This window comes from Littorina saxatilis, linkage group LG8 (genome assembly GCF_037325665.1).
Source record: "Littorina saxatilis isolate snail1 linkage group LG8, US_GU_Lsax_2.0, whole genome shotgun sequence".
NCBI lineage: Eukaryota > Metazoa > Mollusca > Gastropoda > Littorinimorpha > Littorinidae > Littorina > Littorina saxatilis.
The window spans coordinates 49,423,806-49,436,798 of NC_090252.1; the positions used below are offsets into that span (position 1 = coordinate 49,423,806).

The following is a 12,993-nucleotide window of genomic DNA, read 5'->3' on the forward strand; positions in this document are numbered from 1 at the left end:
TCGGACACCTCGTTTCGGCCCTAGAATTAACTTTTAAAATGTAATCAATAAATTCAAGCAGGTGCCAGGTCACGCAAGGTCGTGTTTCCCAAGCAGACGAATGGTCTGCATAGAGCTTGCTTCTTTGAAGCTAACCGAACTCGCAGGGGTACACAATCAATCAATCAATCAATATGAGGCTTATATCGCGCGTATTCCGTGGGTACAGTTCTAAGCGCAGGGATTTTTATTTTTTTTAATTTTTATTTTTATGTAATTTATATCGCGCACATATTCAAGGCGCAGGGATTTATTTATGCCGTGTGAGATGGAATTTTTTTTACACAATACATCACCCATTCACATCGGCCAGCAGATCGCAGCCATTTCAGCGCATATCCTACTTTTCGCGGCCTATTATTCCAAGTCACACGGGTATTTTGGTGGACATTTTTATCTATGCCTATACAATTTTGCCAGGAAAGACCATTTTGTCAATCGTGGGATCTTTAACGTGCACACCCCAATGTAGTGTACACGAAGGGACCTCGGTTTTTCGTCTCATCCAAAAGACTAGCACTTGAACCCACCACCTGGGTTAGGAAAGGGGGGAGAAAATTGCTAACGCCCTGACCCAGGGTCGAACTTGCAACCTCTCACTTCCGAGCGCGTTACCACTCGGCCACCCAGTCCTTACAATAACGTGCTATTGCAGGTACTGACGTCTAAGTTGTGAAAAAAAGGAAAGTGGATACACGGGTTCACGATGGTTCAGGGGTAAAATAAACCACGAAATCTGGTGTGTGGTTTACGCAAGCTAAATAGCTATTTAAACGAACTGTGTCATTAAAGCTATTAAATGCTATTGTAAGTGTGTTGCATAAGGTTAGAATTGCTTTTTTTCGTGAGAAGATTTAAATCATTCTGTAAACTGGGTGGCCGAGTGGTAACGAACTTGCGCTCGGAAGCGAGAGGTTGCGAGTTCGACCCTGGGTCAGGGCGTAAGCAATTTTCTCCCCCCTTTCCTAACCTAGGTGGTGGGTTCAAGTGCTAGTCTTTCGGATGAGACGATAAACCGAGGTCCCTTCATGCACACTACATTGGGGTGTGCACGTTAAAGATCCCACGATTGACAAAAGGGTCTTTCCTGGCAAAATTGTTTTGGCATGGATAAAAATGTCCATCAAAATACCCGTGTGACTTGGAATAATAGGCCGTGAAAAGTAGGATATGCGCCGAAATGGCTGCGATCTGCTGGCCGATGTGAATGCGTGATGTATTGTGTAAAAAAATTCCATCTCACACGGCATAAATAAATCCCTGCGCCTTGAATATGTGCGCGATATAAATTGCATAAAAATGAAAAAAAATTAAAAAAAAAATAAAAATCCCTGCGCTTAGAACTGTACCCACGGAATACGCGCGATATAAGCCTCATATTGATTGATTGATAAACCATTTGAGGCAGACTGGACCTTTAAGACCTGATTTGTTCATATTGTCAGGGTCTTAAAAGGGGGGTTCCACTGTATTGTTATTTGGAAACAAATTCTCGAATAAAACATGGTTTCCACCTAGGGGGAGATAAATTAAAACCAACCATAGCTGGTGACGTCGGCCTTGTAGTGGCTGAATTCGTTGGCGCCCGCCATGAAGCCAAAGTTAGTGCCGCCATGGAACATGTAGAAATTGATGGAAGCTCCCGAGTCCAGTATAGTCGCCACCCTCTCGGCATACACTGTGTACAAACACGTGGATTAAGTTAGGAAGAGTGTGTGTGTGCGTGCATGTGAGTGTGTGCATGTGTGCATATGTGTGTGCGTGCATTTGTGTTGTGAGTGCGTGCAGGCGTGCATGTGTGTGTGTGTTTGTATGTGTGTCTGGACCTGGACTTTCCAGAACTCTATTTAGGGGAAAAAGGGGGAGTGAATCAAATGACCTTGACCTACCTGACAGGTCATCAGTGTTGTGTGGCTGACCCCAATGGTCAAACCATCCTGTCCAGAACTCCATCACCATCAGGGGGAAGTCTGGGTTTTCCTGCTTGATCACCTCAAAGCCTGTGCGACCTTGCTCCGTGTCCTTGAAGTTGACTGTCGGCAGAGCGTCTGTGACATCACACAATTAGAAGTGTTATTAGTTTGTTGAACAAAATGACATAAATAACCACAGACAATTACACAGTTGTACAAAAGGTATGAAAGACAAACAAATTATTTTGGTTTGTTTGTCTTCTTAGTTATATTGTCATATCACTTACAGTGTGTACTAGGTACAGAGGTACATGTACTTCCATATAATTATAAGACATATGTGTGTGTGTGCGTGTGTGTGCGGACGAGCCTGCGTGCTTGTGCATGTGTAAATGTGGGAGTCCGTATCCATGAGTGATTGCAAGAATGTTATGGATCATTTTAGTGGAATTTTAAACTGTTAGTGATTGAGATGTTATTTATGTTTTAAACCGCCTGACACTGCGAGGCAATATTTTTAATTTTTTTATAAGGACATTAAAATCTGTGAGTCTTGAGTCATTCAAAAATGTGAGAAAACCAAAGAGAAGGAGTCTTAAATCAGAGGGAAACTTGGATCTTAACCCCTTCACTGCCCGCCCCATATGTAATACGTGGTCATTTTTGGTTTGCCCTACGCCCATAACCGTATCTCATACGTGGGATTTGTGTCAACAACATTTCAGGACATTTCTGAAAACTAAATGGGAGGTAACCACTGTCCAAGTACTTGTAGGGGTTCTTTACACAGTTCTTTCCCATAGACCGTTGGGATAATGCTGTTATACTGTGGCAGTGAAGGGGTTAAACCTGGTGGTGCGGCTCCGGGATTACTCCGGGATGGCTCCCTTCAGTGCCTCCCTCCCGAATGTCCCGGGAAGATCCGCATGTCATCACACATGCTAAACATAGTGACCAACCAGCACATGCCTTACAGAATAACTAAAGAGTGACCATGATCGGTCCATGTTAAATGTTCAAATCAACACCGAGGCTGACGAAAATGGCCGCACTTCTATTCGTGAGTCGAACGATCCCTTCAATTTATTTTTAAAGCAATCTGACATTGAAACAATGGCATTAGAAAAAACTGATATTCCCAAACATATTTTGAAAAGAATGCTGCAACTTTCCTTTCAAACCGAACTTTTGCTTAAAAAAGTGGACCAATGCCGGGTGGGGAGGGTGGGGGGGATGGGGGATGGGATCGAGGGCTTTCTCAGCACATGATATCATTCCGAGTTGACTGACCTTGGTAGAAGGGAGCCCTAACCAGTCCCTCTGATCCGTCCGAGGTGACCAGAAGTTCCTTGATACCATGCAGCCGTAGCAGCTGTTGTCAGCATGAAACATATAAATATCACTGTGAAACATGTATTACCCAAATAATGGCAAAGAACAATACTGCATACCAGGCCTGAAAGTAGAAACATGTAACTGGCGAGTAGAAATGTTAATCTACTCGCCAAATGCGAGTAAAGTTGCTGAAACTAGTTGTTGGTTTGGCTAGTCAAGTTTGCTTATAACTATAATGTTGACAACGCCAGTAAAAACAGTGTAGGATAAGACTTGATAGACAACTACAAACAGACCTGGGAACCCCTGTTTTGCACTTGGGAGTATTCTCAAACAAACTTGTTGTATTTTCAAAAAAATAGGTGCACTCCAAACAACTTTTGAACATCGATGATACTTCTTCTTCTTCTTCTTCAGCGTTCCAGAATCTTTCTGGTTACGTGTGAGCTCGTTTGTCCATTTGGGTTCCCCAAACTATACTCTGAGAGCATAGTCAGCTCACTCCGCTTTCGTAGGGTAGGCATGCTGGGTATTTTTGTGTTTCCATAACCCACCGAACTCTGACATGGATTACAGGATCTTTTACGTGCGCACTTGGTCTTGTGCTTGCTTGTACACACAAGGGGGGTTAAGTCACTAGCAGGTCTGCACATAAGTTGACCTGGGAGATCGGAAAAATTTCCACTCTTAACCCACCAGGCGGCAGCGACCGGGATTCGAACTCACGACCTTCCGATTAGAAGGCCGACGTCTTACCACCACGCCACTGCGCCCGTCAACGATGATACAAACTTGCTTCACACGCGTCAGTTGCAACTTTCATTAAGTTTACCAATACATTTAAAATTGCTTCTTTCAATGTGTAATGACAAAAGCTGTTATCATTAATCAAATGTAGAGTTATAAAGTTCTCTTAATCATTAAAAGAAAAAAAAAAGTCTTTAGAATTTTTCTGGTCATATTTTTTGGTCCACAGACCGTACAAATCGTATGTTTAGACAACCAAGCGTACAAAATACGGCAAAATCATTTGGGTTCCCAGGTTTGTACAAAGTACAAAGCTTGAAACAAAGTCAAGAGAATTACCCCTTTGATGAACATGAGGTGGTTGACTTCCGTACTGAAGGAACCAAACTCATTCTCCACTTGCACTGCAATGATAGGCCCGCCTCGCTTGAACTGTAACACACACACACACACACACTGTGACACACACACACACACTGTGACACACACACTGTGACACACACACTGTAACACACACACACTGTGACACACACACACTGTGACACACACACACTGTGACACACACACACACTGTAACACACACACACACACACTGTGACACACACACTGTAACACACACAAACACACAGTATGTGTGTGTTTGTTTTGCTAACCGAGTAAGGACCTGACCTTCTATACACACCAACGTCCTCAGGACCTGACACCTAGTCAGGACTTACACTCAGGTCCTTACAAGGTTTTCCTGTGTGTGTTTGTTTTGCTAACCGAGTAAGGACCTGACCTTCTATACACACCAACGTCCTCAGGACCTGACACCTAGTCAGGACTTACACTCAGGTCCTTACAAGGTTTTCCTTTATTTCGGTCTCCAGAGAGGTCACACGCACTCTGGTGGGGATTTTGGTGGAGTCCTGACTTGGATGTCAAGATAATTTTTTCCACATCCGGTGTGTGTAACTTTTACACAATTTGCCGGGGAACAGAGGTCTTGGAAAATGCTACACTCCTCCCTCTGCTTCACCTTGACCTTGCCTTTTTCTTCTAACCAATCAGAAGACTTGCATTTATTTTTGCCCAATCGGAAGCATCCATGTTTCCCGCCTTGCGCTATCGCGTGAGACCTGCTTTGTCTTTACAATGTGACAAGCTTATGGTGGCACATTCCGATCTAATGATGCTACACAGTGCCATCGGCCTGCAGTGTGGAAATGTTAGCACATTTTTCTGGCTGACTTGAATGCTGTTTGAAGGCGGTAAGCAGCATTTGGAGAACAAGTTATCAAGTAAGTTTGTGTTTTATTTAATTAACTTTTTGTTTTTAATTGGAGGTTGAGACAAACTTGATTTTAACGTCCTTGTTCCCTGACGTTGATTTGTGTTGTTGTAATTGAAAGTAATTGATCTATTTGAATTTGCATCGATTATATGATTGTGTTTTTGTTTCTTTGTTTATTCCTGTGTTTAGTTTTTATTTTAGTTTAGTTTAGAATTTGTTGCCGTATTAAAATCTTTTTCTTCTTTTTTCTTCTTCTTATCATAAGTTATCGTAAGATGTGGCTGCAATATTTACATTTATTAGTTACAATGTCGAGAAAGGAATAATCGAGGTGTAAACCTCTGGTAAAAGTTTCGAAAAGGTTTTGCTGTGTTAATTATTTTAGGACTCAAAATCACAAAATGTAACATTGACGACTTGAGGCCGGGATCTTAATCCAACCGGAACTCACACGATTGAAGGCAATTGCCAGCACTTTGGGATTTTTTGTCTATTTATTTAATAAGACAACAGCTTGGCACCTTTTTTTTTTAAAGGGAGGGGGGGGCAGCACCTGCATGCGTAACAACACAATAAATAACCCGATCTTCCTCCTGGTGCCGTTAGCAATGTTAGCAATGTTATCGCTTGGGGAAGTCGACACTGCTGGAAACTAATCCACAGTGAAAAAGGAAGTCTGCTAGTAAACACGGTACCACTGCAAGATAAGGACGGCTTCATAAATCACCCCCTTTCTTTTTACCTGTCAGCTGTGATAACCCCCCTCCCCTATCATCTCCTCCCTCTCCCACCCCATCTTTGGATGTGTAAGTCCTAGCCTATGTATACTCACCATGCAACCTCCACAGGACCTGAAAACTGGCTGTGTTTGTTTAATGGTATGACTGATCACTGCAGATTTTAACTTTTGGTTCGTTCTGTGTGCATGAAGTAAAGTTTAGTTAAACATCTACGTTTTGTAACTTTGAGATAGTACATGCTGCATGAAGTGTAACAATAGTGTAACAAGTTAAATCAGCTGAACTGGACGTAAGTGTACTTTTAAGTAATCAACATCAGGCCCAGCAGAACAATGGAAACTGTTTTATTCGTTCTAATAATTTTTTTTATTGATTTTGGTTACAGTGACTATGAGCGAGTGATGTGACCCGAGAGGATACTGTACCAATTGACTCACTTGGAACATCCCCAGTATGCACAGCTTGCTTCCAATCAGGTGACATTTTTATTCTAATAAGCCGGTTACTGGTGCTGTGCCTCTCAGGTGCTGAGAGTATTTTAGCACAGCCATTAGTGGGAGCAGGAACTGATATTTGTGTCAGGGTCAAGTCTATCTACAAGGGGTCAGGAAGGGGAGGGGATGGGGGGAGGGGGTAGTCTTAAAACATGGATCTCATTACGCTCGTGAAATAAAATGGTTCGATAATCCGTTATACTTGAGTCTGACAATTACTTTCAACGATAATGGGTTACGTCGTAACTAATATATATATATATATATGCATCTATGTCAGATGAGAGACATGATGGACGAAAAACCCCAAACGCAGGGCTTGGAAGGGGACAACCAGGAACCACAGCAGATCAACAAAAATGAATCTCCGCGTAAGTTATGGATTTCCCCCACCAGACTATATAGCACTGAGTAATCAAAATATTGTATATATCCTCTCGTTCTCTCCCGCTCCCCAGTATTCCATTCTTCTCTTCCTCAACCTCTCTCCCCTTCTCACTCTTTTTGTCTGTTTCCCCTCCCTCTCACTTCTCCCTTGTTTGTTTCAATCCTATTTGTTTTTATCCTCTTGTGTTGCATTTTTCCCACCCTGTCTTGTGCCCCCCTCCCCCCTTCACCCGCTCCCCTTTTCTTTCTTCTACTGACTGTCTCTCTCTTTTTTCCCTTGTACTCCTTCCTTTGGTCCCCCTGTCTGACCCCTCTCTGTCTGTCTGTCTGTCTGTCTCTCTATCTCTCTGTCAGTCTGTCGATCTCTCACTCTCTCTCTGTCTGTCTGTCTGTCTGTCTGTCTCTCTCTCTCTCTCTGTCCGTCTCTCTCTCTCTTTCTCTCTCTCTCTCTCTCGGTCGGTCTCTCTCTCTCTCTCTCTCTCTCTCTCTCTCTCTCTCTCTCTCTCTCGGTCTTTCGGTCGGTCTGTGTGTCTCTCTGTCTGTCTGTCTGTTTCTCTCTCGCTCTCTTTCTGTCTGTCTCTCTGTCTGTCTGTCTGTCTGTTTCTCTCTCTCTCTCTGTCTGTCTCTCTCTATCTCTGTCTGTCTGCCTCTCGCTCTCTCTCTCTATCTCTGTCGGTCTCTCTCTCTCTCTCTCTCTCTCTCTCTCTCGGTAGGTCTCTCTCTCTCTCTCTCTCTCTCTCTCTCTCTCTCTCTCGGTCTTTCGGTCGGTCGGTCGGTCGGTCGGTCTGTGTGTCTCTCTGTCTGTCTGTCTGTTTCTCTCTCGCTCTCTTTCTGTCTGTCTGTCTGTCTCTGTCTCACTCTCTGTCTCTCTCTCTGTCTGTCTGTCTCTCTCTCTCTCTGTGTGTCTCTCTCTGTCTGTGTGTCTCTCTCTGTGTGTCTCTCTCTTTCTCTCTCTCTCTCTGCCTGTCTGTCTGTCTGTCTGTCTGTCTCTCTCTCTGTCTGTCTGTCTCTGTATGTCTGTATGTATGTATGTCTGTCTGTCTGTCTCTCTCTCTCTCTCTCTCTCTCTCTCTCTCTCTCTCGGTGGTCTGCCCTTACCACCAGAGAAGGACGCAAATTTCGGAGCTCCGCAACATTTGATAAGTATCTTCTCCTAAGCTACTATTGCCGACCAAAAATGTCACAAACGGGACTGCCACATCGCCTGGAACAGTTCCTGATCAACTTAGTGGACGAAGTTGGGCTATCTTCTTGGAAAATCCAGGGGGAAGGTGACAGTACAACAGTTGTGTTGAGGTTTGCTGGGCCGCCATCAGACCAAGCCAACATAGCTCACTACAGGAAGAAAAGCAGGTCACAAGTAAAGCGTGATGAAACAAGAAGAAAGAACTTCGTGCAACGCAAAGCAGCTGAAGCGGAACAGAACACAGCGTCATCGGTAGAGGCCCCTGTCAACAATAGCCGTGCTTCTTCTACCCAGCACGTGCAGGATGTGCAAACCAGTGTCACTCACGCACCTGCCCACTGTGACACTGCAAGCTCAACCACGTGCGAGAATGTCAACCCTTGGGTGTGTAGTGCTGTGACGTCACAGACAGCAGACGACGGAACCACTACAGCTGAACTGGCAGCAACGGACCGTGAGTTTGAACCAGATGATGTCTACGACTTAGCCTCACACTGCTCAAAGAACGTGCGACTTAGAGAGAAACTGATAAACAGAAAGAGGAACCGCACTCTCACAAAAGTAGTGTGCGAAAGAAAAGGTGGAAAGAAGACGCTGTTTGCAAGGGGAGACGACTACGTCCTGACATACGACTGCGAAACAGCACAGACAACGTCATTCCGAGAAGAGGAGGAAACGCCCCCGTGTGTCCGGCGTCTGCCCCAAGTCGACCGCAACGTCTTTAGAGAAGAAATCGACCATCTCACTACTGACCTTCATGTCGTGTCTACACTGGTACAGTGCTACCTCCGTGCCATGCCAGACTGACTATTGTCGCTAAACTACAGGGCACACATATTTCATGTGTGTTTGTGACAAACCGCGATCGATATGGAACAATACCGCGATCGATATGGAACAATACCGCGATCGATATGGAACAATACCGCGATCGATATGGAACAATACCGTGTTCGAAACGGAAAAGTTATTTCCCGACTTGGATTACAAGTTGGATGCTTCGGACCGAATCACGATGCATTGTTTTTGTGTAACCAATATGTACACTGATGTTCGTGGATCGTTCGATTACCCAACCCCCCAGCACCCTTTTGCTATAAACAATATGAGTTTTCGCAAATAAACATTCTGATTCTGATTCTGATTCTCTCTCTCTCTCTCTCTTTCTCTCTCTGTCATACGGACACTTTCGTTTTTGTCCAAATAACTATGCTATGCTTACTTGTTTTCTTCTTTCCAAGAACTAGCGTCTGTTTTGGACATGACGTGGTTATATGCCAGGAACAAATAACTTGGATGCATACTATACATATAATCAGTCCATATTGTGGGTAGGCATGGTGTCGTTGTTTTCCTAATGTCATTATTTTGGTGTTGTTCTGAAACCGTCCCCTTGTTAAGTTAAGTGTTTGACTACCATCGTTGTAAAATATAACTTATGTGGCTGCCTCATGCTAAAACAAAATCCGAAGGCAAATTTTGCCCTTTTCAGTTTATGAACATTTGTTCTGAAGGCCAAAAACTTCACGTTTTGCATGAACTGCCACATAACCTTGTTCACATTTGACTGATAGTGCTAGAGGGCATGACACATAAAACAAAAACAACATCTTGAGTTTACAAGGTCTGATTAGTTGCACTAGTTAGGTGAGTCAGCAAGTGGTTGATGTCAAACTAATCTGATGTTGCAGCAGATTGTGTCCAAGAAATGAGGCACCGGCAAAATGTGATTTCATGTTCATAGGGTAGTTAATAACTATGCAATGAATGTGTGTGTGTGTTTCAGATGAATCTGACGCTGATGACTCGGTGACCTTTCCATTGTTAACGGATTGGCAGCGAAGACTACAGTTAGAAGAGAAAATGAAAAATGCTCAGAAAAGAAACAAGGAGGAGAGGGGTGACACCGACACTGATGTTGATGAAGAGGTGAGGGATGATGTCTCTGATGTTGACGAAGAGGTGAGGGATGATGTTGTCTCTGATGTTGACGAAGAGGTGAGGGATGATGTTGTCTCTGATGTTGATGAAGAGGTGAGGGATGATGTTGTCTATGATGTTAACAAAGAGGTGAGGGATGATGTCTCTGATGTTGACGAAGAGGTGAGGGATGATGTTGTCTCTGATGTTGATGAAGAGGTGAGGGATGATGTTGTCTCTTATGTTAACAAAGAGGTGAGAGATGATGTTGATGAAGAGGTGAGGGATGATGTAGGCACTGATGTTGATGAAGAGGTGAGGGATGATGAAGGCACTGATGTTGATGAAGAGGAGAGGGATGATGTAGGCACTGATGTTGATGAAGAGGTGAGGGATGATGTAGGCACTGATGTTGATGAAGAGGTGAGGGATGATGTAGGCACTGATGTTGATGAAGAGGTGAGGGATGATGTAGGCACTGATGTTGATGAAGAGGTGAGGGATGATGTAGGCACTGCTGTTGATGAAGAGGAGAGGGATGATGTAGGCACTGCCACTGATGTTGATGAAGATATGAGGGATGATGTAGGCACTGATGTTGATGAAGAGGAGAGGGATGATGTAGGCACTGATGTTGATGAAGAGGTGAGGGATGATGTAGGCACTGATGTTGATGAAGAGGAGAGGGATGATGTAGGCACTAATGTTGATGAAGAGATGAGGGATGATGTAGGCACTGATGTTGATGAAGAGGAGAGGGATGATGTAGGCACTGATGTTGACGAAGAGATGAGGGATGATGTAGGCACTGATGTTGATGAAGAGGAGAGGGATGATGTAGGCACTGCTGTTGATGAAGAGGAGAGGGATGATGTAGGCACTGATGTTGATAAAGAGATGAGGGATGATGTAGGCACTGATGTTGAAGAGGGGAGGGATGATGTGAAGGAAGGAAAGGGAGATGATGATGATAAAGGGGAGATGTGTGATACAGCCAAAGATATTGGAAACACAGAAAATCATGCTGATAGAGATGAGAGGGAAGTTCATGAAAGTGATGAAGAGTTTGATCATGATGACGAAACAAAAGATCCAGATTTTAGGCTATCAGATAGTAACACCGATGACAGTGATGATGATGTTGATTTCAAGGATGATCCGATGATTGTAAACACTTTGCCAACAACTGACAGACCATCCTTGAGTCCAATTCCATCGTCACTGTCATCATCGGGTCCATCATTGTCCTCAGAAGCAGCAGTTTCTGCAAGTGTTGGTTGTTCCGTATCAAGTGTTTCATCGGGCATATGGGCAAAGAAACACGCATGTGTTTATTGTCAAAAGTTATATGCCAAAATCTCTAGGCACTTCGAAGACATGCACTCAAATGAATTAGAGGTGGCACTTGCGCTAGGACTTCCCAAAAGAAGCCAGGAACGAAACACGATATGGACTGATTTGAGGAATAGGGGAGATTATAATTACAACAAGATAGTGATCGCGAAACAAGAAGGAGAAATGATTCCCTGCAAGAGGCCGACCGATACAACAGCGGATGTCAACAGCTTTGTCCCTTGTGCACACTGCAAGGGGATGTTCCAAAAGAACGCCCTCTGGCGCCACATCAAACGGTGCAGACTGAGAAGTCCAAGGGACACCAGCAGAGACCATCAAAAACAAGGAAAACTTCTGATGCCTGTCCCCCAGAATGTAACAGACAGCTACAAATCAGACATATTAGGGTCACTAGCTGTAGGCAAGGTCAGACAAGTTGCTGCCAACGATGCTTTGATCCTGCAATTTGGGCAAACCAGATACTCGAAATGCAGGCATCAGCGACATCAGCACCAAAATGTTAGACAACAGGTGCGCGAACTTGGCCGGTTTTTGATCAAACTGCGAGATCGCACCACATGTCAGTGCTTGGAAGATTGCATTGATCCACAACATTTCAACGAAGTTGTCCATACTGTCAGGGATGTCTGTGGCTTTCAACAAGAGCTCGGAGTCTTTAGTATACCGACACTGGCACAACACATTGGGCAGTCTCTTTTGAAGTGTGCAAAGATCATGAAATCGAATGCACTTAAAGCGGGTGACTCGCAACTGAAGCTAAAGGCAGAGGGTTTCATTGATCTCTATGACGCTGACTGGACAGCGGAAATAGGGACCTTTGCGCTGAACACAATTCAAGTCAGACGGTTCAACAAACCCAAGGCCATGCCTTTAGCGAGGGACATAAGAAAGTTAAATGTTTATTTGGCGGAGCAGGCTAAGATTCACTATGACGAATTACAAGTTCATGGGGATTCTGTTACGGCATGGAAAAGCCTGAATGAACTGACCTTGACTCAGATTGTTCTGTTCAATCGTAGACGTGGGGGGGGAGGCAGAGCGAGCTGAGATGTCACAGTATCTGTCCGGCACTAATCAAACTCCCGTGCAGGAAGACCTCCTCAAAGGGCTGTCACAGTTTGAACGAAATCTGACATCCACACTGGCCAGGTTTGAGATCAGAGGTAAGCGCGGTAAAAGAGTTGCTGTCCTTTTGACAAGCGATTACCAAAACCAGCTCGCATGCCTTTTAAAATGCAGAGCAGCTGTAGGTGTCGATGAAGACAATAAATACCTGTTCCCAAGAACTGAGGACGCCACAACTCCTGTCAGAGGTTGCGATGTCATCCGGAAATGTTCGAGGGAGAACACCCTGAGTGGATAACTTCCACATCACTCAGAAAGCACATTGTGACCATGTCACAACTTCTCAACCAAAAGCGGCATGAACTTGACATGCTTGCAAATTTCATGGGCCACAGTATAACCGTACACAGGGAATACTACAGACTACCAGAAGGAACTACGCAGCTTGCTAAGCTGAGTAAGTTATTGCTTCAAATGGAAGCTGGCGATGTAGCCACTCTCCGTGGGAAATCCCTGGATGACATCACCATGGATG

The 12,993-nt window shown here is 44.3% G+C and overlaps 1 protein-coding gene across 3 annotated transcripts in view; it reads right to left on the reverse strand.

Annotated features, from left to right (window-relative positions):
• LOC138973750 (beta-galactosidase-1-like protein 2) overlaps positions 1 to 12,993 on the reverse strand; it is a 58,903-nt gene that overhangs the window by 20,291 nt on the left and 25,619 nt on the right. For all 3 annotated transcript variants that reach the window (XM_070346465.1, XM_070346466.1, XM_070346467.1), the window contains 4 exons: positions 4,374 to 4,466; positions 3,243 to 3,324; positions 1,929 to 2,087; positions 1,580 to 1,717 (listed from right to left, as the gene is read on the reverse strand). In XM_070346465.1, coding sequence (XP_070202566.1) covers positions 1,580 to 1,717; positions 1,929 to 2,087; positions 3,243 to 3,324; positions 4,374 to 4,466 — 472 coding nt within the window. The remainder of the gene's footprint in view (positions 1 to 1,579; positions 1,718 to 1,928; positions 2,088 to 3,242; positions 3,325 to 4,373; positions 4,467 to 12,993) is intronic.